The sequence below is a fragment of the Ranitomeya variabilis genome, chromosome 4 (genome assembly GCF_051348905.1).
Source record: "Ranitomeya variabilis isolate aRanVar5 chromosome 4, aRanVar5.hap1, whole genome shotgun sequence".
In the NCBI taxonomy this organism is placed as follows: Eukaryota; Metazoa; Chordata; class Amphibia; order Anura; family Dendrobatidae; genus Ranitomeya; species Ranitomeya variabilis.
The window spans coordinates 388,604,750-388,631,326 of record NC_135235.1 but is presented as its reverse complement, the minus strand read 5'-3'; the positions used below and the strand labels follow the sequence as shown (position 1 = coordinate 388,631,326).

At 45.9% G+C, this 26,577-nt stretch overlaps 1 protein-coding gene across 3 annotated transcripts in view; it reads left to right on the top strand.

Annotated features, from left to right (window-relative positions):
* Positions 1 to 26,577, top strand: part of LOC143767191 (uncharacterized) — a 68,086-nt gene that overhangs the window by 34,009 nt on the left and 7,500 nt on the right. The window contains exons 1-3 of one of the 3 annotated variants that reach the window (XM_077255308.1): positions 23,229 to 23,467; positions 23,778 to 23,814; positions 25,935 to 26,038. In XM_077255308.1, coding sequence (XP_077111423.1) covers positions 23,790 to 23,814; positions 25,935 to 26,038 — 129 coding nt within the window. In that variant the 5' untranslated portion in view covers positions 23,229 to 23,467; positions 23,778 to 23,789. Of the gene's footprint in view, positions 1 to 23,228; positions 23,468 to 23,777; positions 23,815 to 25,934; positions 26,039 to 26,577 lie in introns of those variants that run through there. The other 2 variants (XM_077255311.1, XM_077255309.1) reach the window with 2 other exon arrangements.

The window sequence follows — 26,577 nt, the reverse complement described above, 5'->3', positions numbered from 1 at the left end:
TAATAAACGTCTCCCATTTTCTTTGTGTATTTTTATGTCTCAGGATATCGTCCCAGTTAATTGCACCAAGATCCCCTCTCATCCGTTGGAAATTTGCCCTCCTGAAGTTTAGTGTCCTTGTAACCCCTCTACTACATATCTTATTAAAGGATACATGAAAACGTATTATTTTGTGATCACTATTCCCCAAGTGACCCCCAACCCTTATATTTGATATGCGGTCTGACCTGTTGGTTAATATTAGGTCTAGCAGTGCCCCCCTCCTTGTTGGGTCCTGAACCAATTGTGAAAGGTAATTGTCTCTCATAGTTGCCAAAAACCGATTACCTTTGCTGGAACTGCAGGTTTCTGTTCCCCAATCTATTTCAGGGTAGTTGAAGTCCCCCATAATAATGACTTCTCCTTGAGTCGCAGCTTCATCTATTTGCTTTACGAGGATATTCTCCATTGCTTCCATTATTTTTGGAGATTTATAACAAACCGCTATCAGTAATTTATTATTTTTTCCCCTTCCCCTTATCTCCACCCACAGGGACTCTACATTTTCATTAGATTCACCTATTTCACCTATATTATCATGCCGGATGGGTTTTAAGGACAATTTTACATATAGACACACCCCTCCCCCACGCCTATCCATTCGGGCATTTCTGAACAGACTATAGCCCTGCAAGTTAACAGCCCAGTCATGGCTCTCATCCAGCCAGGTTTCAGGTATCCCCAGCCTGTCATAATTATGCTCCAACAACATTAGTCCTAATTCATCCATTTTGTTGGCGAGGCTTCTGGCATTAGTATACATGCACTTGATGTTCCTCTCTGTACCTCTATTCTTTCTTAAATTATTAACTGTTCTAACCCCACCCCCCATGCCACCGCCACCCCCAACTTCCTTATTTGTGCCCAGGTCTCTATCTGCACAACATTCCCCTCCTATAAATTGAATACCCTCCCCCCCAATCCCTAGTTTAAACACTCCTCCAACCTTCTAGCCATTTTCTCCCCCAACACAGCTGCACCTTCCCCATTGAGGTGCAGCCTGTCCCTAGCGTAGAGCCTATAGCCAACTGAGAAGTCGGCCCAGTTCTGCAGGAACCCAACCCCCTCCTTCCTACACCAATTCTTGAGCCACTTATTAACCTCCCTAATCTCCCGTTGCCTCTCTGGCGTGGCACAGGCAGTATTTCAGAAAATACCACGTTGGAGGTCCTTGCTTTCAGCTTGCAGCCTAATTCCCTGAAATCGTTTTTAAGGACATTCCACCTACCTCTAACTTTGTCATTTGTGCCAATGTGCACCATGACCGCTGGGTCCTCACCAGCCCCTCCCAGTAATCTGTCAACCCGATCAGCGATGTGTCGACTCGAGCGCCAGGGAGGCAGCACACCGTTCGACGATCCCTGTCTTTGTGACAGATTGCCCTATCTGTTCCCCTAATAATTGAGTCCCCCACTACCAGCACCTGTCTGGCCTGCCCTGCTCTCCTATTTCCCCCCTTACTGGAGCAGTCACTCCTCCGGCTTTCAGAGGACATGCCTGGCTGCAGCTGTGCTACCCCTGTACTGGCATCCCCCTCATCTGCCAACTTAGCAAACTTATTGGGGTGTGCCAGATCAGGACTAACCTCCCTGGCACTCTTCCATCTACCCGGCCTTCTAACTGTCACCCAGCTTGCTGCTTCACTGTCCTGCAGCTCCATCCTACCATCCCCCCCCCCTCATCTATCCCATTGAGCGTCTGCTCAGTGAGCAGAAGACTCCTCTCCATATTGTCTATGGATCTCAGTGTTGCCAGCTGCACATTTAGATCCAGTATCTGGGCTTCCAAATGTACAACGTGCTCACATCTCGCACAGCAGTATGCACCCTCGACCGGCTGATCAAGGACTGCATACATGTGGCAAGATGTGCACTGGATGGCATTAACACTAGTGGAGCACATTTCCTAATGGGGATTGCACCAGACAGAAACGTTAAAAAATAAATACAAAGTATTAATAAAATACAGACAGCAATTCAGCAATTCCTCCCTTGGAAACTCCCTGAAACCAAAGTCACTGAATCACAAGTCACACTTACCGCCGTTCGCACTTACGTTGAGGTCACACTCAGCTCGTTCACACTCGCTAAGTTGGAGATTTAAAGAAATTTTTTTTTTCCCCTCAGCAGTAATCCACCTTGCTGTTCAATGCACTTCCAATGCACTTTATGTAAACCATGTGTCATATCCTGTCGGGTTCTGTAATGATTTTACAGAACCGACAATTGAATTAATCGGCTATTCTGCTATCTAGCTCTGTATGAAATATAAAGATATATATATGCACTATATGCAGACATTTATTTTATCTATTCTATTTTAACCTGTCAGTGTGATTTTACATTACACCACACTGAATTGACGGATTTTCTAAAGGACATCGGTGCGTATTTCTCGCAAGTCACACTGATGGTCCGTGTGTCCGTGTGTGTGTGTGTCCGTGTGTGGTGTCCGATTTTTTTTCTCGCACCCATAGACTTGCATTGGCTGATATACACGTAAAATCGCAGCATGCTGCGATTTACCTCACACGTATAATACGGCCGAGAAAACAGCGGATGATGGGAGCTGCCCCATAGATTAATATTGGTCCGAGTGCTATGCGATTTTTTTATCGCATAGCACTCGTCCGTATTACGCTCTAGTGTGACTCCGGCCTAACTCTACGAAACATTTTAATTCACACAGAAGCCTTCCTCTGTAATCTACTCCAGGGCTTGCGAGACCCACTGTTTCATCCTACTTTGTCGCAACCCAGCTTCAATGCCACAGTGCTGATCAACAGGTCTCTCTACTCGTTCAGCGATTTCATGTCCTATTTCTTCCACTACTGGCGCCCTGGATCTACAACTCTGGACCCCCACTTGTCCCACGAACTTAGTCCTGTTTAGGTCCATGGGTTGTAGACACTGCCTCATGCTACCTCTAGGGGTGACAGCAATGACAAAATGCAAAAGTGACCAAAACAACAGCCAAAAAGTATGAGAACAGAGAAACGGTCTGTGGTCACCACCTGCAGAACCACTTTTTATAGGGGTTTTCTTGCTAACTGCCTATTATTTGTAACTGCACTCTGTTCCACTTGCACAGCAGCAGGAGAAATTGATTCACTATCGGTGTTGCTTCATAACTTGACAGGTTGATTACACAGAAGTGTGATTGACTTGGGAGTAATATTGTGTTGATTGTGTGTGTGCGTGTATATATATAAGCTGGCCTTGCCAAAAACTCATAATATATACACTCACTGGCCACTTTATTAGGTACACCTGTCCAACTTCTTGTTAACACTTAATTTCTAATCAGCCAATCACATGGCGGCAACTCAGTGCATTTAGGCATGTAGACATGGTCAAGACAATCTCCTGCAGTTCAAACCGAGCATCAGTATGGGGAAGAAAGGTGATTTGAGTGCCTTTGAACGTGGCATGGTTGTTGGTGCCAGAAGGGCTGGTCTGAGTATTTCAGAAACTGCTGATCTACTGGAATTTTCACGCACAACCATCTCTAGGGTTTACAGAGAATGGTCCGAAAAAGAAAAAAAATTCAGTGAGCGGCAGTTCTGTGGGCGGAAATGCCTTGTTGATGCCAGAGGTCAGAGGAGAATGGGCAGACTGGTTCGAGCTGATAGAAAGGCAACAGTGACTCAAATCGCCACCCGTTACAACCAAGGTAGGCCTAAGAGCATCTCTGAACGCACAGTGCGTCGAACTTTGAGACAGATGGGCTACAGCAACAGAAGACCACACCGGGTACCACTCCTTTCAGCTAAGAACAGGAAACTGAGGCTACAATTTGTACAAGCTCATCGAAATTGGACAGTAGAAGATTGGAAAAACGTTGCTTGGTCTGATGAGTCTCGATTTCTGCTGCGACATTCGGATGGTAGGGTCAGAATTTGGCGTAAACAACATGAAAGCATGGATCCATCCTGCCTTGTATGGAGCATCTTTGGGATGTGCAGCCGACAAATCTGCGGCAACTGTGTGATGCCATCATGTCAATATGGACCATAATCTCTGAGGAATGCTTCCAGCACCTTGTTGAATCTATGCCACGAAGAATTGAGGCAGTTCTGAAGGCAAAAGGGGGTCCAACCCGTTACTAGCATGGTGTACCTAATAAAGTGGCCGGTGAGTATATATATATATATATATATATATATATATATATATATATAATCACACATATATACAGCTCTGGCAAAAATTAAGAGACCACTGCAAAATGTTCAATTTATCTGATTTTTTCTCTTTATAGGGATATTTTTTAGCAAAATGTAAAATGTTCTTTTATTCTATAAACTTCTGACAACATGTCTCCGAATTTCCAAGCAACAAATTTTGTATTTCTTTTTCTGCAAACAAAAATGGTCAAAATAAAAAAAAAAACATTGCTTTCAGACCTCAAATAATGCAAAGAAAACAAGTTCAGAATCATTTAGAAACAACAATGCTAATGCTTTAACTCAGGAAGAGTTCAGAAATCAATATTTTGTGGAATAACCATGATTTTTAATCACAGCTTTCATGCGTCTTGGCATGATTTCCACCAGTCTTTCACACTGCTTCTGGCGCAAAAATCTAAACAGTACTTCTTTGTTTGATGGCTTGCGACTATCCATCATCCTCTTGATTACATTCCAGAGGTTTTCAATGGGGCTCAGGTCTGGAAATTGGGCTGCCCATGACAGGGTTTTGATGTGGTGGTCTCTAAATTTTTGCCAGAGCTGTAGATATTGCGAGGCAGTGACCAGTGTTACATGTAGGGGTTGCTGTGTATTCCCCCAGGATGTGCAAGGAGGCGTATTGAGACCATGGGAGTGCATTGCAGTCACAGGCATAGCTGTGATTGCAATGTGGAATAAAAAGTGTTAATCTTGGGCAAACTATTTGTCCAAGGCAGATTTAAGAAAACCTGCTGGGCTTTTGTGTTTTGAAAACAAACTACAGGATGGTAGTCGTGCAGTCCGTTTCATTCCTGGCCGGGTTTTCCATGTGGCGGAAGGCCACAGATTCCAGTTAAAAACCCTGCAGTATAGGGTTTGGGTGTGTCAGGGCCAGAGTCAGTTTGGTGTTTGCTAGAGTGCAGAGCAGTCAACTCTACAGAGCTCCACCTGTGTCAGGGGAGTTGAGAGGTCTGGCATCCACAGTGTACATGGCGATGCAGTCACCCACGGCAACCGGTCTTGGAGGTGGACTGGCCTGTTTATCGGGCTGCAAACTTGAGGATATGGTTCCAGGCTGCAATCTGGAGGATATTGTGTACTGTATATTGCTGTGAGTTGGACATTAATGCTGTGAAGTAAACGCATTAAAGAGAGTTTTGTTTGGAACTTCGCTGGATCACTGACTCAGCACTGCATAAGTGTGCTACTGCTGCCCTACTTATATATATATACACATGGACATACACCGACATATACTGCACGTGAAATGGCTGCACGTGTGTATATGGTAAATGACGGTGACACCATGATCTGTTAGAATACAGACTGCATCAGTGAGATAATCAGATTTTGCTGTTGTCATCCTCGTCCTCTAGTTCTAGTGATGATGAGTCTCAGCAACAGCGCACCAGGCGAGATCATGCTGGCGCTACTGCTGCTATAAGTGTCTTGATGCCTACGGAATCCTACACTCCGTGCATGCCATAATTTATTTTTGTACGTCCATAGAAAAGAAAGCGGATTGGCAGGGGGACAACTCGAAATATAAAAATAAATCCCTGTTGGCTTTCCTCCTATCAGCAGCTAAGCTTCTTATCCCAGTCCACTGGTTGACTAAAAACTGCCCGAGCATTTCGGATTGGGTTAACAAGGTGGACCAGTTATATTATATAGAAGAAATTTCTGCTTTCACTTTTTTCTCACAAGAGAAATTTTACACAACATGGGCCCCCTGGAAATCTTTCAGATCTAGTGATGAGTATTTGGCTCTCATTAATAATTAGAAATCTCTTTATAGGTTTGGATCTCTACCTAATCCATAAAGGAACGTGTCGATGTCCCCCCCCCTCTAAATCCCTTGCACCTATTTTACGATAAGCCGAACCCTCCCCTTCTAGTGAAGCTATCCCTTACCCCCTTTCTCCTCTTTCTTCTTTCTTTCTATTTACAATATGTGTATATTGGTTAAATGTCGCATTAATGTGGAGTTCTTTTCAGTTCCTGATCTAGCCTTCGGGAGGTCACAAGACTTCAAGTCTGCTCTCTTAATGATTGCATCTTACTGTAATCTTTTGTTTATCCACATGTTCATCACTACTGTTTCATGTTATTATTGAACTGGCCTTCCCGAGGTTGGGTTTAATATCATACTGATATATATCAAATCCACATGTTACCTATTATCTATTTGTTATTTGTGTAAAACTAATAAAAAGAAGCTTAAAACAAAACAGAAAGCGGATTGGCACAAACCGTCCCATGCAACAAAATCCTTTATTATGGCATCATCATACCAACAGCAGGCAGATAAAACAGTGGAGCAAATACAGACAACGATCGTTTCACGCTTACATGGCGCTTCAACAGGTCATCAGGACGTCTGTATTTGCTCCACTGTTTTATCTGCCTGCTGTTGGTATGATGATGCCACAAAAGGATTTTGTTGCACGGGACGGTATGTGCCAATCCTCTTTCTTTTCTATGGACATGGAGATTCTCTTTCTTTGGAAGTGGCACCCGTTATCCCTGGTGTGTGTGCATCTTCATTAACCCGAGGTCATACAGCTGTGCCTTTGTCCTGCCTCTCTCCCATGGTACATAATTTATTTCTGCCACAGACGTCCATGTGGACACTACAAGTTTTAGGGAAGTTTCCAGGTCATTACGTGTTCGTAGATAACAAACATGTATAGGTTCTTTTTTATTTAAGTGGTGAAAAAAAATCCAAAGATTAAAAAATAAATAAATAAAAGGACGCCATTTTCCGAGACCCACAGCGCTTCCATTTTTCATGATCTGAAGCTGGATGATGGCTGATGTTTTCATTGATACAATTTTGGTGTAGATCGCCCGATATTGCATTTTAATGCGATGTTACGGTGACCAAAAAAAACTAATTCTGACATTTTTACTTTTTTTTCTCGTTATGCCATTTACCGATTGCATTCATTATTTTTATATATGGATAGATCGGGAGATTCTATGCGGAGATACCAAATATATGTAATTTTTTCCTTTATTGTTTTATTTTGAATGGGGCAAATGGGGGATAATTTGAACTTTTTTTTTTTTAACGTTTACAGGCACTAATGAGCGGGATTACCGTGTTTCCCCGATAGTAAGACAGCGTCCTACATTCTTTTACCACTCAAAAGTCCCACTATGTCTTACTTTCGGGAGGGTGTCTTACATTGGAAAAAAAACCTGTGTGGTCGCTGGAGAGCTGTCACACAGACAGCTCTCCAGCGACCAACTATGCGAAGTCCCCTGGTAACCAGGGTAAACATCGGGTTACTAAGCGCAGGGCCGCGCTTAGTAACCCGATGTTTACCCTGGTTACCAGTGTAAATGTAAAAAAAAAAAGAAAAAAAAGTGAGGTGTCATATCTTGTTTTTTCCAGAGGTGATTTTGGCGTTTTTGAGCTGTCGGGACAGAATACAGTGGCTCTTCCTTTGCCTTTTGGTGTTTTTAATCCTTCAGAAAGATACTGTTGACTTCCATCTCCAAGTTCTAATCGTCGCTTCGCCGGAGGGCGCCCCAGTGCAGGCTGCAGTAGGCCGGCTCTGGCGGCGGGTCCATGCGGGGTGGAGTAGATGAAGCTGGCCGCTGCTTGCTGCTCCGGAGCGCACAGTCCGTGCAGGGGATGGTGCACCGGGCCGGGGGAGGACAGGACGTGCAGGTATCCGCCGCCTCCTGCGCCAACCACAGCGCCGCCCCCGGCCACGAACCCCCCGGATAAGCTGGAGCATTTGTCGGGGAGCAGCAGCTGGTCGTGCCCGAGGTGGCTCCCCTTTCTCATGGTACGGAGCTGCCGCCTTACAACGCATTATTACCTGAAATCAGAGTAAAAAAAAAAGTGAAATTCCCATAAAGAGACTAAGTAAAAAAGTTTTAAAAAGTTTCAAAAAATAGTAAAAAATGCAAAAAAAAAATAAATACACTAAAAATACACATTTTGTGGTTAAAAAAAAAAAAAAGTACACATTTGGCATCGCTGCGTCCAGAACAACTCAATCTAAAAGTGTCACACTAATGAACCCTTTCGGTGAAAGCCATAAAAACCCCAAAGTATGCTTTATCATCATACCGTCGGAAAAAAAGTTCAATAAACCGTGATCAAAAGATGAATGTAAATAAAAAATGGTAAAGCTGGAAACGTCATCTTGTCCTGCAAAAAACAAGCCCCTATACAGCTCCATCAGCGGAAAAATAAAAAGGTTATAGCTCTCAATGTATTGCACACACGGACACTGACATCTCCGGTACAGGAAATATCAGGACATTTTAAAGAGACCTTATAGTGAGTTTTTATGTTTGGCTGCTGTCACACACAATAGTTTTTGCATCGCCACATTTTAAGAGCTATAATTTTTCCATATTTTGGCCCACAGAGTCATGTGACGGCTTGTTTTTTGTGGGACGAGTTGACGTTTTTATTGGTACCACTTTTGGTAGCAGATCTGCACTGACAGGGAGACTTGCTGATCATGCACTGCGCATGACCAACAAGTTTCCTTGCTCTGGTGACCCAGATGTCATCATGACGACATTCGCTCACCAGGGCAACGATCCGATCCAAAGGTAGAGGGGCTGTCAGCCCTGCACCGGCCTACAGAATGCTGTGATTGTGTTCAATCGCAGTATTTCGGGGGTTAGGCTGGTTTCACACTTGCGTTTTTGAACGCATGCGTTTTTTTTAAAAAACGTATGGTGCAAAAACGCATGTAAACGCTGCGCTTTTTTTACGCACGCGTTTAACGCATGCGTCAAAAAAACGCAGCGTTTACACGCGTTTACATGCGTTTTTGCATGCGTTTGCGTTTTTTTAAGCATTTCCCCCCCCCAAAAAAAAATACAAAAAAAGGTCACCAGACACAACCAATGGGAATAGAGAGGGCGTATATGATTGTCTCTCAATATATTGACCCTAGGGGTACAGAAATTTTCACAGCTTGCTACTGTTTCCGGTGTCATGATGGATCTTTCAATGGAGAGCTTTTATTTCAAACTGGAGTTCAGCTTCAAGATTTTCCTTGCCTGTGTTTTTGCTTGGGAGCAAGACCGAAACCGCCAAAGATGGAGAAGGAGACAGCGTCGGCGTTTTTGGAGGCACCCCATCATTGAAGTGCGTGAGACCCGTGGAGCATATCACACGCTCTATGCGGAGCTGAATGCCAACCCGGAGAAATTCCAGGATTACACGAGAATGTCACAAGAATCGTTCCGGGATTTACTGTCTCGTGTCGAAGGATCCATATGGCGACAGGACACACGTCTCCGTAGAGCAATTCCACCCGAGGAACGTCTGTTAGTGACATTACGGTACGTTCCAAAACTAAACCAATGACAGTCCAAATTTTTTGTTATGACATGTATTTTATGTTGTTTTTTTCTTTTTCTTATTTTTAAACACACCATTAAAAGAGCCGATTTTAAATGTTTTTTTTTGTTTCTTTTTCTTCTAGATTTCTTGCCACAGGAGAGAGTTTATCTTCCCTGCACTTCCAATACCGCCTTGGAATATCAACCCTGTCCGGAATTGTTGTGGACACCTGTCGTGCGTTATGGAATGTACTCCGTGAGGAGTTTATACCCGTACCCACCGTGGACATGTGGCGGGAAATTTCAAATACATTTTTGAACGTGTGTGATTTCCCCAACTGTTTAGGGGCGGTGGATGGAAAGCACATCCGCATTGTCAAACCTGCCAGAACTGGATCTGAGTTTTATAATTATAAAAAATATTTTTCTGTAGTGCTCATGGCAATAGCGGATGCGGAGTGTCGCTTCATCGCCGTGGACATTGGAGCTTTTGGCCGTGGCAACGATTCCCAGACTTTCAAGAGCTCGGATATGGGCCGGCGCAGCGTCGGACTGGGGTGTCTGGGGCCCACCAGAGGAATGGACTCTAGGGGCCCACCCTACAGCTATATGCAAATATCTGTCATTATAGTGGAGCATCGGCTGTAAAACACCGGCGGCTGCTGCACATCTACCGTGTGCCCCAATAACTGGGATGTATAATTACGGTAGTTTACATTAATGTGGTTCTTGGTAAAACAAGTTATCACTGATCCATGGGCTCCACAGGATAGGTGATCGCTTAGATCCGACCATTAGAAACTGGGGAAGTTTTATCCCTGACAGGACACTTTTATCACTATTTTAAAATGCAGCGGCAGGTGGGATTTCTGACCGCAGCTCCATTCATTCTCTTTGGGGCTTCCAGAAAAAAACAAGTGCAGCCACTGAGGGAATGAATGGATCAGTGATCTAGTCGGACATGCCACTCCAGTCTAATGGGGATAAAAAGTTCCACATTTTGCTGAGTGGGTCCAAGCAGTCTGACCACCACCAATCAATATGTTATCACTTATCCTGTGGAGAGGTGATTACTTTTTTCCACAGGAAACCCCTGTAAGTGCATCTCCGCCGCTGTGTACAAAGCATTAAAACTCTAATGGAAATAAAGAATCTTCTCCTAATTAATATCAGAGAGAACAAATGACCGCCATACATAACACAATCCACTATACCAAGACCAATAATACCACATACAGGAAGAAATACCACCACACCATGACCAGATCACATAGTGACCGAATAATACTACATACAAGGGACAAATACCACCGCACCGTGTCAACACCACATATTACCACCACTTGGTGACCAAATAGCACATACAAGGGACAAATACCACAACACCATTTCCAGACCACATATTACCACCACATAGTGACTGAATACTACAATACTGATCAGAAATAAAAAAAACAAAAAAAACCACAATACTATCACCATAAGGCTGCTGTCACACTAGCAGTATTTGGTCAGTATTTTACATCAGTATTTGTAAGCCAAAACCAGGAGTGGAACAATTTGAGGAAAAGTATAATAGAAACATATGCACCACTTCTGCATTATCACCCACTCCTGGTTTTGGCTTACAAATACTGATTTCCACATATAGTGGGATCTATGCAATAAAGCGATCTCCACAATGGTACTAATATAAAATAAATTTTATTGAACATAATGTTAAAAACACAAATAGGATAAAATTACTACATGTAAGAAAGGTACACAATCCAATAAAAGGGACTATACTGCCATGGGAGATTGCAAGATGGCTCAGGCTGAATGCAGTATATATACAATGAGAAATACCTATGCTATGATATGAGAGTCCATGGATGGAAAGCTGCCTCTATCAACGATACCTAGCTTAATAATATGGTGTCCTAAATCAGACCCCACAAAAATACATGGCATATGCTAGAGGTAGTAAAAGGATATTACCTTACTGTTCGCCTGCTGCAATGACCCCGGCGTCCCTCTAGCATATGCCATGTATTTTTGTGGGGTCTGATTTAGGACACCATATTATTAAGCTAGGTATCGTTGATAGAGGCAGCTTTCCATCCATGGACTCTCATATCATAGCATAGGTATTGTATATATACTGCATTCAGCCTGAGCCATCTTGCAATCTCCCATGGCAGTATAGTCCCTTTTATTGGATTGTGTACCTTTCTTACATGTAGTAATTTTATCCTATTTGTGTTTTTAACATTATGTTCAATAAAATTTATTTTATATTAGTACCATAGTGGAGATCGCTTTATTGCATAGATCCCACTATATGTGGAAGTTTTGCTGGGTGGTACATATACCCTTCGTTTTGAAGGGATTTGTCTTTGTAAAAACATAGAGCAATTACGTGTGATTACAAATACTGATGTAAAATACTGACCAAATACTGAATGTGTGACGGCAGCCTAAGTGGCATTATACACAGGAGATCTGTACTTAGTATGCAGTGTCTGTGTAGAGGTGATACAGAGATCACTGGTGGAATTATACACAGGAGCTCTGTATATAATGTATAGGTAATACAGTGATCACTGGTGACATTATACACAAGAGCTCTGTATATAGTATACAGTGTATAGTGTCAGTGTATAGGTAACACTGACTCACCAGTGACGTCTCTAGGTGAAGTCCTTCATCTTTCATCCAGCACAGACCGCCATCATTTCTTCCAGCCAGGACTCGTTTCTGCAGGAAATAACACAGTTATTTCAAGCTCCACTTGCAGAACACATTACTTAATTTTTCACAACTTCTACATTACACCACATGAAGAAAAAAAGGCGATATAGTGTCACTCTACACAGTAACAGGACCGTGCCCCCCCAATTAAAACAGTATACTCAAAAAATAAAATAAATACATCACTGCAGTAATAATATCCCTTAATTAGCCCCTATGGTAATAATATTCCCCACCCTGGCCCCGTTTATCTCATTCCTGGCTCCAGCCATATGTTCTCGCATCCTGCCCTCATGAGTATCCATTCTACCCCATATGATCTCCCCATCCTACCCCATCGTATCCATCCTGCCCCATGATCCAATCCTGCCCCATGTCTTTCATTCTGCCCCGTGTCTCCAATCATGCCCTGTATCTACATTCTGCCCATGCCTCCAGTCCTGCCCCCAGTGTGTCCAGCAATCTACCCCAGTGTGTCCAGCATATTACCCCCAGTGTGTCCAGCAACCTGCCCCAGTATGTCCAGCATATTGCCCCAGTGTCCAGCAATCTGCCCCAGTGTGTCCAGCATTGCCTCCAGACAGTGTATCCAGCAATCTGCCCCAGTATGTCTGGCAATCTGCCCCTGTGTGTCCAACAATCTGCCCCCAGTCTGTCCAGCGTTCTGCCCCCAGTCTGTCCAGCGTTCTGCCCCCAGTCTGTCCAGCGTTCTGCCCCCAGTCTGTCCAGCGTTCTGCCCCCAGTCTGTCTCCAGCATTCTGCCCCAGTGTGTGTCTCCAGCATTCTGCCCCAGTGTCTCCAGCATTCTGCCCCAGTGTGTGTCTCCAGCATTCTGCCCCAGTGTGTGTCTCCAGCATTCTGCCCCAGTGTGTGTCCAGCATTCTGCCCCAGTGTGTGTCTCCAGCATTCTGCCCCAGTGTGTGTCTCCAGCATTCTGCCCCAGTGTGTCTCCAGCATTCTGCCCCAGTGTGTGTCTCCAGCATTCTGCCCCAGTGTGTGTCTCCAGCATTCTGCCCCAGTGTGTGTCTCCAGCATTCTGCCCCAGAGTGTGTCTCCAGCATTCTGCCCCAGTGTGTGTCCAGCATTCTGCCCCAGTGTGTGTCCAGCATTCTGCCCCAGTGTGTGTCTCCAGCCTTCTGCCCCAGTGTGTCTCCAGCATTCTGCCCCAGTGTGTGTCTCCAGCATTCTGCCCCAGTGTGTGTCCAGCATTCTGCCCCAGTGTGTGTCCAGCATTCTGCCCCAGTGTGTGTCTCCAGCATTCTGCCCCAGTGTGTGTCTCCAGCATTCTGCCCCAGTGTGTGTCCAGCATTCTGCCCCAGTGTGTGTCTCCAGCATTCTGCCCCAGTGTGTGTCTCCAGCATTCTGCCCCAGTGTGTGTCTCCAGCATTCTGCCCCAGTGTGTGTCCAGCATTCTGCCCCAGTGTGTGTCTCCAGCATTCTGCCCCAGTGTGTGTCTCCAGCATTCTGCCCCAGTGTGTGTCTCCAGCATTCTGCCCCAGTGTGTGTCTCCAGCATTCTGCCCCAGTGTGTCTCCAGCATTCTGCCCCAGTGTGTGTCCAGCATTCTGCCCCAGTGTGTCCAGCATTCTGCCCCAGTGTGTGTCCAGCATTCTGCCCCAGTGTGTGTCTCCAGCATTCTGCCCCAGTGTGTGTCTCCAGCATTCTGCCCCAGTGTGTGTCTCCAGCATTCTGCCCCAGTGTGTGTCTCCAGCATTCTGCCCCAGTGTGTGTCTCCAGCATTCTGCCCCAGTGTGTGTCTCCAGCATTCTGCCCCAGTGTGTGTCTCCAGCATTCTGCCCCAGTGTGTGTCTCCAGCATTCTGCCCCCCCCCAGTGTCCCCCACTGCTCCAGGGGCACCCGCCGCTCCGGGGGCCGCTCTGGGGGCTCTGGGGGCCCCCCGGCCGCCACCCTCCTTGAAGACGATACTCACCCTGCTGCCTGCTCCAGCGATGGTCTCGGCGTCTGCTCTGCACAGTGCACTGCATCTTCTTCCTGCTTGTGCTTGTGCGGTCATGTGATACTGATTAAAGTCATGAATATGCGCATATTCATGGCCTTAATGAAGCGGTACCACGTGACCGCACAAGCAGGAAGAAGATGCAGTGCAGAGCAGACGCCGAGACCATCGCTGGAGCAGGCAGCAGGGTGAGTATCGTCTTCAAGGAGGGTGGGTGGGGGGCGGCCAGGGGGGCCCCCGGAGCAGTGGGGGCCCTGCCAGCAGGTGTCAGTGCCTGGGCCCACCGGGGGATCCACCGATTCCCCGGTGGGCCAGTCCGAGCCTGGGCCGGCGAGTGTATGGTAAAAATTTTCATTTTCCCCCTCCACAGCCTCTCCCCAACAATTCAAGGCCCACCGCTGCCATTTGTTATGGTTGGGGATGAGGCCTTCCAGATGTGTGAAAATCTCCTAAAGCCCTATTCTAGTAGGGACTTGGACCACACTAGAAGAATATTCAACTACAGACTGACCAGGGCCAGAAGAACCGTAGAGTGCAGCTTTGGCATTCTGGTTGCTAAATGGCGCATTCTTGCAACCGCCATCAATCTAAAAGTGGAAACAGTGGACGAGGTGGTCAAAGCCTGTGTGGTTCTACACAATTACCTCATTGCTAAGGAGCGACCCCACATTGAACTTGATGAACCAGTTTCACACCCATTGCCTGATTGTCAGCATCACCCGATGCGGTCAACTGCAGCCGTTGGTCTTATGCGGGACCAATTTGCGGCCTACTTTGTTTCCGATATTGGATGGGTGTCATGGCAGGACAATGTTGTGTAAATGTCCTGTTGTATGTTTATCGTTACCAATTATTAAATACTGATACAAATTTTTCAAATTAATAAACTTTAGTGTTGGTTGTGTTGACCATGTCTCCTATCTTTTTCCTCTCTAAACAAAGGTTGACCAAAGATGGGCAGTAGATATGTATATCATATTTTGTAATCCAAAACCAGGATTGTGGCGAAGTTTATTGGTGTGTATTGAGAGCGGTGAAAGACACAATAAACCAAGCATAATTGTTGCAAATAAACTTTTTTTTTTATTGAGTAAAAACAAACAAATTTTTTTTTTTTTACCGCGACGGGTTGTACCGCGACGGCTTGGGGTAGAGTGACGTAACTGGGGGGTGTTCAGAACTGAAGCCTGGCTCACCGTGGAGGAGGCAGAGGTGGCAGGAGAAGGGGCAATAAAACTGGAAGGGTCTGGAAGTTCGGGAATGGGGCTTAAAACATGAGGGGCTTGAGACACACTGGAAGGGTGAGACACAACAGACAATAGAGACACATCGGTAGGTGATGGGGGAGGAATACTCAGAGTTTTTTGTTTTTTATGTGTTTTGGCGGTTTTCATTTGGGTTTTCCTGGTAGGGGGATGTCTTCTTGGGCTAATAGGATGTTGAGTGTTGGCGGGAGACACGTCAGGATCCGGCTCCACAATAACACAGTCCGTCTCCATTGTGGAGCGCTCGGCAACGTCAGAGTCCAACAGCATCGTAGTGGGGGGGAAAGATAAAGCCCTGCCTGGGTCCTGGTGCATCGTTGGGGTGGGGGAACATAAAACCCTCCCAGGGTCCTGGTGCATCGTTGGGGTGGGGGAACATAAAACCCTCCCAGGGTCCTGGTGCATCGTTGGGGGGGGGGGAACATAAAACCCTCCCAGGGTCCTGGTGCATCGTTGGGGGGGGGGGACATAAGCCCATACCAGGGTCCTGGTGCATAGTTGGGGGGGGACCTAAACCCCTCCCAGGGTCCTGCTGCATTGCTGGTGGGGGGGAACATAAAGCCGTGGCAGGGTCCTGCTGCATCGGGATGGGTCCTGCCCGGAAAGTTATGGCTTGGTCCTGCTGCATCATGGGGGGGCCGGTGCTATACGCCATGCCTGGGTCCTGCTGCATGGGGGGGGGGGCCGTCCTATACGCCTGGCCTGGGTCCTGCTGCATCGGGGGGTGTCCTGCCCGGAAAGCAATGCCTCGGTCCTGCTGCATCGGGGGGTGTCCTGCCCGGAAAGCAATGCCTCGGTCCTGCTGCATCGTGGGGTGTCCTGCCCGGAAAGCAATGCCTCGGTCCTGCTGCATGGGGGGGGGGCGGTCCGATATGCCATGCCTGGGTCCTGCTGCATCGGTAGGGGGCCGGGCCGATAAGCCACGCCAGGGTCCTGCGTCATCGTGGTGTCAGCGGAGGAGGTCCAAGCCGGAGCAGCGGTTGTCAGAGTGGTGGTGGTGGGATGTCCAACAGCACTGGTCATCGTGTTGGCGCTGTAGTGGAGTACACCTGTGGATGGAATAGAGGTGGCCGTGCAGTGGTATGCAGCAGAGGTAGGAATGGTGGTTAATCGTGACAGTGACGGCACAGTTGGATAGGCCGCCACTGTCTGCTGTAAATTGCGACTCTGACTCTGCTGCATAGCCTGCACAAAAGCAACATTGCAGGCCTGCATCACACTCAGCTGGAGATCAGGGCTAAGGTGTTCCGACATGCCCTGTTGTATTTGATTAAAAAAATGATGAGCTGGCTTCTGGAGGTCGGCTTTCACTTGATCAACGCTTTTGGCGACATCCTGGATGCGGCAATCTAAGAGGTTATGGGACACATCCATTCTGTCACCTAAAGCCTTGATTGCTTCGTGTAAAACCGAGCTCAAGTGCAAAAACTCGGGCATGAGGGACCTATCCGAAGCCCTCTGTCGCTGCCGGGATGAGCCCGCAAAAATGGGTGCAGTGAAAGAGGACTGCGAAAGGGGAAGACCTGATGGGCCAGCCCCCTGGTCTCCAGTGAGTGTGGAAGACCCACCTGGTGCTGCGCTGCTGGATGGCTGGGATGGGTCCGTGGCTGCCGGCTGAAGGACCGCTCCAGAACCTGTTGCGACAGTCGTGCAGTGTGTGCTGTGAAAAAAGAAAACAGAAAATTAATACCAAAATATAACAAGACGATACATCCTGTGGAATTTAAAATTACAGATTATGTCAATGCAATACAACCGGAAGCATGTGAGAAATACTTACGTTCTCATGAGAAGGACCGGTCTTAGAAAGGCCAGCACATGGTGATATTTGTACAGCCGGTGCCTTGCTCCAGAACCACTTGCTGCACGATTCTCTGCACGAAGGTCCTTGTTGAAGCGGTCCTTCATGGAACGCCAACGTGTTCTTATTTTGTCCACTGTGAAATAACAAAAACATATAATGGTCAGAAAAAGTACTTTTGACCGTGCTCTCTTGACTGTGTGTGATGACAGAAACTCCGAAAAGTTTCTTTCATCACACACAGTCAAGAGAGCCCGGCCAAGGTCTCTGCTGCTTCACACTGCAGTGCAATACTTACGAAATGCATTACGGACCCATGGCGGGGCATTCTCCCAGCTATCCCACAACGCTTGGGCCACCTCACTCCACAACCGACGTAGCGTACTATTGATTGCGTGCTGTGGATCCCGGCTGTCCCACAACGGGACTCGCTCCTGGACCAGGGTGATCAGGAGGTCATTATCGATCCGGTCGTCGTCCCGTTGTGAAACCTAAAAGTAAAAGGAAATCATTTAAGTTTGCTCAATCACATTGGGAAAAAAAAAATACCAGAAGATGAGAAAGGGCAGGAATATGAAAGTCAACTTTCAGAAAAGGATCATACAAGAAAAATTAAAAGAAAATCAAGGGTACAGAAAGGAAGATTCAAGAATATTACAATGAGGACAGTCTGCCTTGTATACATACCCGCTGCCGTCATCTCCCCGGACCTCGACTCCGCTGCTCCGTCCCTCTCTGTCCCTCAGTTGAAGTGCTCTATAAAAAAAAAACAACAAATTGTCTCATGTGTCGATGTGACAGTCAATACTTACCAAGCTGAAGGACAAAAAACTAACCTCATTGCCCTGATCCACTTCTGACTGACGTGGCTGGAACTCCTCATCAGATGAACACTCCGTAGAAGACATTCTGATGCATGTTGAAAGAAAAAAAAAGAAGAAATTAGGACATGTAGATCCAAAAAATTTAAAATAAATGCATTGGCTAGGATATACCCACATTGCTCTGGGTCTTGTCCACCAATGCGTCCGGGCAGGGTCTTGTATTCTTTGGAGTCTGATGAGAAGTGACCAGAAACTTCCCCCAACCTTCCTTTTATAACCCTGCTGCTATGGGGGAGGCTTATCAGTGTCTAGACAACCTTATCTACAGTCTATTCAACCTTTGTTAAAAAAACGCATGCATCAAAAAACGCATGCAAACGCATGTACAAAAAAAACGCATGCGTCCCCATTGACGCCAATGCATTTTTGGTCCCAAAAAAACGCATGAAAACGCATGCGGTTTTTTTGGTCCAAAAAACGCCCCTCAAAAATACTACAAGTTGCGTTTTGGAAAATGAACGCATGCAGTAAAAAAACGCATGCGTTCAGAAACGCATGCAAACGCGTACACCAAAAAACGCATGTGTTTTCAATGTTAAATATAGGGGAAAAAACGCATGCGTTTTTTGTGCAAAAAACGCTGCAGACAAAAACGCAAGTGTGAAACCACCCTTAAAGAGGCGTGAGCGATCTGTGACCACTCCTGGCACCTAGTGCTGGGTGTCAGCAGTCAGAATCAGCTGACACCCGGCGGCGATCGCCTGCGCGCCCCCCGTGAATGCGGCTGATCGCTCAGGCGTAATATTCCATCCATGGTCAAATTGGCCCAGATCACATGGACGGAATATTATGTCTGATGTCAGAAAGGGGTTAACCTACAAAGTGGCTCGGTCCTTAAGGGGTTAATAATAAAGACGTTTATTTAAAAACTGCGTTTTGTGTTTACTTGTTTATCTTTGTCTAATATTTAACTTTGCTTGGTGATCTCAAACATTTAAGTGTGACAAACATGCTAAAGAATAGGAAATCAGGAAGGGGGCAAACACTTTTTCACACAACTGTATATGAATTTATGACCTAAAAATACACAGGGTGCCAATCCCTATTGGGCCTGATTGTTCACTCAATCTATACTAATGGGTTTATGTTTGAGCACAGGAGGAATAGCTCTATAAATTGTCCATTTTCTCACCTCTCACTACTATGTATTAAAAATTTGTTATAAAAATGACTTTTAACCCTTATAACTTCCTAACAAAAAAAAGTTTAAAAAATGCCGCTGGTGTAAAGTAGACATGTGGAACATGTTAATTATTAACTATTTTGTGTAGTATAACTCTGTGGTTTAGGAACATAAAAATTAAAAGTTTGAAAATTGTGAAAATTTTTATCCAATTTTTTTTATATTTTCATAAATAAATGCAAATAGTATAAACCAAACTTTACCACTATCATGAAGTACAATATGCCACGAAAAAACTATCTCGGAATCAGTGAGATAACAGAATAATATGTTATTGCTGCATCTGTAAAAGTCCAATCTATCAAAATTCAAAATTATTTATACCCTTAGGGTATGTGTCCACGTTCAGGATTGCTTCAGGCTTTGGTCAGGATTTTATGCAAGTAAAATCCTGACCAAAACTGCACCTGAGGTCACTGGCAGGTCACCTGCGGTGTTCCTGCGTGTTTTGCTCATTGTAGCAACATGCTGCGTTTTGAAAAAACGCACCGCGCATGCGTTTTCGCGGCAAAAACGCATGTGTTTTTTAACGCATAGTGGAGTCGGGATTTCATGAAATCCCCTCCACTTTACATGTGGACGCTGCGTTTTTGACGCTGCAGAAAAACGCAGCGTCAAAAACGCAGCGTTTCCTGAACGTGGACACATACCCTTAGAGCCGTAAATTAGGACCTTTCTTCACAGCATTTTTTGTGATTTTTTTTTTTTTTAATGCACTACAATGTTTTTTTGTGTGTGTGTGTTTAGAGGAGGACAACTTACATTGCATGCAGTGCATCTTCCCTAGCCTAAGTTTCTGGGAACATCAGATGGAGGGCTGAAGAGGGGGCATGGCAGCAGTCTGTTAACGCAGCACTGCACGATGTGGAGGCTGTGCGGTCACTCCTGTTTTGCACCGCGTCTTACAGATATTAAAAATGCATACATTATGCATCCCATCATTTCCAATGAATTCCGCAATTTTTGTGCACATGTTGAGGATTTTTCCGCAAAAAAAACGCATGTGTAAAAATACGCAGCATGTTCATTAATTTTGCAGATTTTTTGCAATTTCCCACTATGTTATTGAATTGGGACGCTCTGGAAAAATCCGCAAAAAAACACACAAAATCAGCGCAAAAAAAGCGACAAAACCGCAAGTGAAACGCGTGCGGATTTTATGCGGAAAATCTCCGGTTTTGCTCAGGAAATTTCCGCATAAAATCCTGACGTGTGCAGTGTGCACGTAGCCTTTATCTAATGTGTAGGGGAATATGCATTAAAGGGAACCTGTCAGCAGGATTGTGCACAGTAAAGGCCCCGTCTCACTTAGCGAGATCGCTAGCGAGATCGCTGCTGAGTCACAAGTTTTGTGACGCAACAGCGACCTCCATAGCGATCTCGCTATGTGTGACACGTACCAGCGATCAGGCCCCTGCTGCGAGATCGCTGGTCGTGTCGGAATGGCCTGGACCTTTTTTTGGTCGTTGAGGCCCCGCTGACATTGCTGAATCGGTGTGTGTGACACCGATCCAGCGATGTCTTCACTGGTAACCAGGGTAAACATCGGGTTACTAAGCGCAGGGCCGCGCTTAGTAACCCGATGTTTACCCTGGTTACCAGCGTAAATGTAAAAAAAAAACAAACAGTACATACTCACCATCTGATGTCCGTCAGGTCCCTTGGCGTCTGCTTCCTGCTCTCACTGAGTGCCGCCGTACAGTGAGAAGTGAGAGCACAGCAGTGACGTCACCGCTGCGCTCTGCTCTCAGTGTACGGCGGCTCAGTCAGAGCAAGAAGCAGACGGCAAGGGACCTGGACACCGAAAGGCGAGTATGTAGTGTTTGTTTTTTTTGGTAACCAGGGTAAACATCGGGTTACTAAGCGCGGCCCTGCGCTTAGTAACCCGATGTTTACCCTGGTTACCCGGGTGCTGCAGGGGGACTTCGGCATCGTTGAAGACAGTTTCAACGATGCCGAAGTCGTTCCCCTGATCGTTGGTCGCTGGGGAGAGCTGTCTGTGTGACAGCTCCCCAGCGACCACACAGCGACTTACCAACGATCACGGCCAGGTCATATCGCTGGTCGTGATCGTTGGTAAATCGCTTAGTGAGACGGGGCCTTAACCTACACACAATGTCAGGTCGGTGCCATTATACTGATTACAATGATACCTTGGTTGATGGAATCCGTCTTGTGGTTGTTGTGTAATCTTTATTTTCAGTTTTGAGTTAATGAGATTCTCGTACTCAGGGGCGGCCCATGGGGGTCTTCATGTGGTGCTCTGATTAGGTAGTCATAATGCAGACTGCTGACAGGTCACTGATCCCTCACTGACCTGCCCCCTAGTTTACATAATGAATATTATACAGTATATAAATTGAAAAACATTAAATCCCCTTATGCAGGCAGGCACCAACGGTGGTGCCTGCAGCCTGATCGCATGTGTAATGTGTGTTAATTATTCGTTTTTATGGTATACATTAATTAATTTAAAAAAAAGTTAAAAAAATGGCGCCGGCTGCACCTGCGCAGTAGCAGTTATCAGCGATCCAGTAGCTGCTACTGCACAGGGGGCACCATGTTACTACAGAAAAAAAAATGTCCTCCTCCAAGATGGTGCCACCTTGGAGGAGGAATTTTTTTTTCTCTAGCAAAAAGTAGCAGCTGACAGATCGCTGGCGCCGTTTTCAGACTGATTTTTTTTAAGCTTTACGACTTAATGTATACCATGAAAAAATATTAACTGCACATTATACAGTATATGCTGCAGTGCATATATAAAATTCAGTATGTAAACTAGGAGGCAGGTCAGTGAGGGATCAGTGATCTATCAGCAGTCTGCATTATGAATCCCTAAGCAGAGCACCACATGAAGCCCCCTCACAGGCCGCCCCGGAGCACGAGCATATCATTAACTCAACACTGAAAATAAGCATTACACAACAACCACAAGACGGATTTCATCACCCAGGTATCACTGTAATCAGTATAACGACACTGACCTGACATTGTGTGTAGGTTACTGGGCACAATCCTGCTGACAGCTTCCCTTTAAATGGGCTGTCCAGTACTTTTTAGTATTTTTTAAAAAACAAACAAAACAAAACAAACCATATAGTCACCTGCTGGTCCCCTACCAGTATCCAAAGCTCTACTTTCATGATGTGCCACTGATTTGCTTTAGCAGTGAACAACAAATCACCACTATGGCCTGTGATTGGCTGCAGCGGTCATGTCTGTGCAGCTGCAATTAGAAGTACCTCTTCCTGCCACTGATGCAGTTATAGTGGTAGTCCACAGAATAGGTGATAACTTGGGGGGAGCCCGACTGCTGGGCAGAATGGGGACTCGGGAGCTTTAGACCGTTAGAATGATGTGTGGCCTGTGCTTCATTGACTTTGGAAGAGGCTGCGGCTTTTTTCTGGCAGTCCTATAGACAATGAATGCTGCGGAGGTCAGGCATCTAACATGCTGCTCCATTCTAATGGGGATAATAACGTGCCGCTCTGCCCAATCATTGCGAGTCCCAGCGGCCACCAAGCGAGCCTGCGGACAGGTGCTACCTTGTTACTGGAAACCCCCTTTTTCAGCAGAAAGGTATAATGCGGGGGTTATTGGGTGACCTGCAGTGATGACACTGGGTAGGAGCGGGTGCTGGTGCCAGCTGTATTCTACCCCAAGTCCAGCCATTTAACCCCTTACACCACCACTCCAGCGTCTTGTTTTTTCAGCTCTGGAGTGGTGCTTGTAATCTAAGGTCTCTGAATGGAGTCTTATTCCTAGATGCCGGCATCTCCATCTTTTATGGACGCCACATGCATCCAATGTGAACACAACCACCTGCACACGGAGGACCAGCGCTGTTAGGAAACGCAACACCTGTCATGTGACCTACAGGCTCCCTGGCTCCGCGGCGTGCAGCGCTGACGCATGCCCTCTAGTGGCAGCACTTAGGAGAACTGGCGTACCAGAACTACATTTCCCAGCGTCCGAAGGCTATAGGATGTGACGTCACCGCAGGCAGCTGCTCACATCCGGCTGCTCTGGTTGACGCATAGCTGGGTGCTGTGGGAGCTGGGTGCTGTGGGAGCTGCAGGCTGGGTGCTGTGGGAGCTGCAGGCTGGGTGCTGGGAGGTGTGTGGCTGTGTTCTCCCTATACTGGCCCTCTGGCTGCTGCTCTATATGTCTGCTGTCTACCATGCCCCCAGAATCCTCCTGGCAGCCTAGAGATAGGTGCTGTGCTGTATCCCCACTCTTGGTGGGCTGCTCCCTGGCACCTCGCAGTAACAGTAGTAGCAGTGCCCTGTCAGACTGCTGCCAAGTTACTGCCATGTGTCTGCTGCCACTTGGGCAAACCCAATTGTTAAGGAATGGTGCCATATATGACTAATGGAAGCGTGCTATGAGTACTGTCGTGTCTAATGCTTCACTGTCTCCCCTACAGACGTCTCGGAAGATGCAGGAGCAGCGGCGAGCAGCAGGTAAGAGCGTTGCTGCCTCTTCGGATGATGGCGGAGGTCTCGCTGCCGCCGTGTTTTAATGACTGACGATTGTACTAGTCTCAGCTGATCGGTAGGAGTCCGGTGTCCGGCAGCTGGGAAAAGCAGCACAGGTCGCTGTTCCCGGGTGCTGAAGGCAGCGCCCATCATTGTCTCCCTTACTCAGGACCGTTAGGATCATCCGGCACCAGACACGGGCAGATGTGACCTCAGGAGTGCGATTTGCTTACTCCCAGCCACATTCTGACTAGATGTGTCCAACATCTTTCAGAACACTTGTATTGAGCGAGGCCACGCACGTCTAGTCTGCACGTGACTGCATGTATGTGAATCGCATCCTTGCGCTCATGCGCCTGCTCGCTCCCAGCACCAGAGAATCCTCACGCCACTCTGTGAGTGACTGCAGACTTATACCCCAAGGCCGGACAACCCCTTAAAGAGGCACCCACCACTCACTGAACTACACGCATCTTACAACTGTACACATTGCTGGTAGAAAAGTAGATGCAGTCAGGGACTAGAGTACATTTCTGGAGTAAGCCACTTTAGTAAAGTGGTGTAACTTTTCATGGGTGGAAATAGCCACACCATGTTTTGTCCATGTTTCTCGCATATTGACATAGTTGGCCAGAACTGAAGTGAAAAGGTCAAAAGTCACAGTATGAAAAATGTTGCAACCTATTGGGTTAGGGCTACACGCGGCACAGGTTGGCTCAGTGCCGCTGCTATGTCACAGCACAGTACAACTGAATGGGGTCACATTACAGAAAGGACAAGTCGCCAAAAATCTTCCAAGGTTGGACTTCTTGCAACTTGCTAATCGCAGTGCCCTCGGAGTCCCAGTGTGACCCTATTTAGTAGTAGTAGCGGCACCAAGTAAACCTTGGTCAAGCTCCAAGTATCACCGCCAATGTTGTCGTGTAGCTATTGCTTTAAGGTGTTTTACCTTAGAATTCTGGCATAAACACCTTAATGAATCGTCCCTGTAGTTCCCACGCAGTTTCTCAGAGTACGTTTTATTCTGAAACGCTGCAGTATTTCGTAATGATCCATGAATGACTGCAATCTCACAGCCGGACACTGATTCATGCTGCCTGTGGTTCAAGCACCATAAATCAGATGACAGGTGAACAGAGCCTTACTGTTTATACAGAACATTATGGGATACATACTATTGGCGACTGCTCTAAAATAACTTTTTATTTGCTTACTTTATAGTGCACCTATCACATGCAGACTTCACGGTACAGTGGCATGAAAAAGTTTGGGCACCCTGGTCAAAATTACTGTTATTGTGAACAGTTAAGCGAGTTGAAGATGAAATGATCTCTAAAGGGGCTAAAGTTAAAGATGACAAACTTCCTTTTGTATTTTAGGCAAAAAAAATATTTTCATCATTTACATTTTAAAAATTACAAAAGGTAAAAGGGCCGATGCAAATGTTTGGGCACCACACATGTTTAGTACCGAATAGCACCCCCTTTTGAAAGTATCACAGCTTGTAAACGCTTTTTGTAGCCAGACAACAGTCTTTCAATTCTTGTTTGAGGGATCTTCATTCATTCTTCGTTGGAAAATTCTTCCAGTTCTGTGAGATTTTACGGGTCATCTTGCATGCACTGCTATTTTGAGGTCTAGCCACAAATTTTCTATGATGTTTAGATCGGGGGACTGTGAGGGCCAATGAAAAACCATCAGGTTACACCTTTTGAGGTAATCTGTTGTGGATTTTGATGTGTGTCTAGGATCATTATCCAGTGGACGGACCTACTCCGTGGTTGACAGCTACCAAAGACACAAGGGAGGCTGTCGACCACCAATTTAGACCACCCAATTGACCGAAAAACACAGATAAAACTGGATTTATGCGCATTTACAACACAACAGGTTCCCTATAAACAGTGCTTTTGCCAAAAAAGGATTACAAGATCATTTTATAGCTACATATTTGAGACCAAAACCTGACGGTGTTGGCTGCTTGTTAATTTTCTCTGTTCCTGAGTGTGATTGAGAGAGATGGAAATGTTAATGCATCTAAATAACAGGCCAATCTATCCATAAAGGGTTAAATAAATGTGAACTTCATTTCTTGGTTATTACAGAGGAATCCAGCAGTTCTGATACACTAGAGAGAACACCTACGTCTCCCAGCCCTCAGTCTTTGATCATTAAAGCGGAAAATGAAGATTCCTTGATAGATGAGCAGGTACTGTGGAGTGAAAATAATGTCTTGGTGTAATAAAGAGCTAGTGAAACTTTTCTGTTTTTATTCTGTGTACTTTTTTTTTGTACACGATTATGGAGGCTGCCATCTTGCCTGAGCTGCCGTATCCAGCATTTGGGGATATGATTTGCAACCACTACACGGACCATAGATTGCAATAAACAGGCTCTGACTAAGACCTCATTCTCACAATAAGAAAAAAAAAATAGGGCAATTTATTCTGATCACGTGTAGCCCAATTGTCATCTGCTTTTTTCTTGGGTCAAGAAATAGAAAATAAAGCAAAGTTTCTCTTTTCTGACAGTCCTTGTCATCTGAGTAGGGTCCATTTTTTTCAGACACATTGCCATGCATTGACCTTTTTGATCCAAATATCTGTTAAAAATCAAACATGTCACCTTGATATTTTACAGATCTATCAGTTTGTGAAAAATCACCGACCTGTAAATGGCCCCATAGACTATCACTGGTACTTGTGCTATCCGTGATAAAGTGAGAGAGCACTCGTACAAGAAGGGCCT